Genomic DNA, 2,435 nt, shown 5'->3' on the forward strand with positions numbered 1-2,435 from the left:
ATGTCAGAAGACATGAATCTATCAATAAATGGCCAGTTTCAGGTCCCTCCGGGTTTTAGATTCCATCCCACAGAAGAAGAGCTTCTTCACTATTACCTCAGAAAGAAAGTAGCTCATGAAAAGATTGACCTCGATGTGATTCCTGAAGTTGATCTTAACAAGCTTGAGCCCTGGGATATTCAAGGTACTAGCACCAAATTCCATTAAACTGTAAACCCTTTGTTCTTAATAAGTGTTGGGATCTTAATAAAATTCTGGGTTTTGTTGATTATAAGCAGAAAAGTGCAAAATAGGATCCACCCCACAAAATGATTGGTATTTCTTCAGCCAAAAGGATAAAAAATACCCAACGGGGACCAGAACTAATCGTGCAACGGCTGCCGGATTCTGGAAAGCTACTGGACGTGATAAGATCATAAATAGTAGCTTTAGAAGTATTGGGTTGAGGAAGACATTGGTGTTTTATAAAGGAAGAGCTCCACATGGTCAAAAATCTGATTGGATTATGCATGAGTACAGGCTTGAAGATAACAACACCACCCTTGACTCTAATGTAAGCAATCGTCTTCTTTCTTTATAACACTAAATTTTAATTTTCGTTTCAATTATACCACTGGATCATTAACTTGTTAGCGACATGGAGATGTGACTAATACTTAACCACTGAACCAACTTAGAATGGCTTGAAAGGGTTTCAACATGAGACCTTTGGGAAAATTGAATAAACATAAGGGTAATACTAAGTTGGTTCAGTTTTCCCAAATGATTCATGTTCTAAGTTGGTTCAGTGGTTAAATATTAGTCACGTCATCATGTTGTTAATAATTTAATGGTCAAATGATATAATTGAAATGGAGAATGCAAATTAAATATAATATTATAATTGGTAAAATTGAAAGTTCAATGATATAAATGATATAACACTTAAGATTCAATGGTATCTGGTGTAATTTATCCTATATATATGTGTGTATGTATATGTTTTACTTATAGTATATCATTAAATGGGTCCAGGCTTCCAATCCAATTGGAGAATGTATGGCTGAAGAAGGTTGGGTGGTGTGTCGTATATTTAGAAAGAAGAATTATCAGAAAACCCTAGAGAGTCCAAAAAGCTCAGGCAACGATGGGGAACTAGATCAGATTTTCATGCATATGGGAAGGACATGCAAGATGGAGAATGATTCATTGAACAACTTGAACATACCCAACAACAGCAACTATAATCTAAGAATGCTTGTTGCAGGAATCAACGATGGATTGAATGAAAGTTTCATGCATCTCCCAAGGCTGGAGAGCCCAGTTCTCCCTTCTCTACCGATGAATAATCTGACTGATACTGAACCATCTTCAATCAACCAAGGGGCCGGTGGCGGTGATCATCACACTTTTTCATCAGTCGAGAGCAATAATGAGTCCATAAATGGCGTTAATGACTGGGTCACCCTGGACCGACTTGTGGCATCCCAGCTAAATGGTCAAGTAGAGACAAGCAAGCAACTATCCTGTTTTAGTGACCCTAATGCGGTTTTCAGTCTCTGTCGCGATGATGATATTCAATTATCGATCATAAATTTGGACAGATCAAATCAAAACTCACAGGTCTACAGTGAGGAGAATGATCTATTGAGCTTGACCAAGTCATCGTCACAGCCGTCATCATCGGATCCCTTGTGCCATCTGTCGGTGTAATAGAGGTACATATCAAGGTCATGCAAACAAGATTTCTCATTTGCCCAAAGTATTATTTTTAGGTATATATAAGTTAACATATCTATACAATATTATCGTATAAAATCAAAAAATGCCATTAATCATTTAATTAAATATTTATTTTAGTTGTTACTTTTTAGAATATTTTAATCTTAATATTTCATTTTGGGGTAAAAAAACTTTGTGTTGATAGAAACCGTTAATTGATAAACAATTAATGTTTCAAAATAAGAGTATTTTTGCCCTAAAACAAAATATTAAAGGTAAAAATACTCTAGATAAAAGAATAAAGGTCAAAGTGATTATTAGATTAAGAAATTTTTTATTTTAAAATGAAACGTTAAAATTAAAATACTTCCACAAAATAAGAGTTAAATGTTAAAGGGCTAATTTTGATGTTATACCTACAATATTATAGTATATGTATGTATTTGTCTTTGTTCCAGCTTGCAATCATTTCCAAAGCGGATTGTGATCTTAACCTAATTCGTTAACTATCATTGAAAAGAAAAGTTGACAAAGTTGAATCATATCTTATTGCTGACCCCAAAAGAAAAACAAATTATTGTATCCACTTGGTTGCATTTCATTGGAAATTTTGGAATATTAATTTGCAAATGATGAGGAGAGAGAGGAGAAAAAAACTCAATCCAGTTCAAAACTTTTTATTTGCAACGTCAACATTCAAATCATTAATATTAACTCGTCTAACATACCGAAAT

At 34.1% G+C, this 2,435-nt stretch overlaps 1 protein-coding gene across 1 annotated transcript; it reads left to right on the forward strand.

Annotated features, from left to right (window-relative positions):
• On the forward strand, positions 1-1,692 carry LOC120139922 (NAC domain-containing protein 43-like). Its single transcript, XM_039155018.1, has 3 exons — positions 1-184; positions 279-553; positions 1,015-1,692. The coding sequence occupies exons 1-3, from the start codon at positions 1-3 to the stop codon at positions 1,690-1,692; spliced, it is 1,137 nt and encodes a 378-aa protein (XP_039010949.1).
• The last annotated feature ends 743 nt before the right edge of the window (positions 1,693-2,435 follow it).

This window comes from Hibiscus syriacus, unplaced genomic scaffold, assembly GCF_006381635.1.
Source record: "Hibiscus syriacus cultivar Baekdansim isolate YM2019G1 unplaced genomic scaffold, ASM638163v2 tig00110777_pilon, whole genome shotgun sequence".
In the NCBI taxonomy this organism is placed as follows: Eukaryota; Viridiplantae; Streptophyta; class Magnoliopsida; order Malvales; family Malvaceae; genus Hibiscus; species Hibiscus syriacus.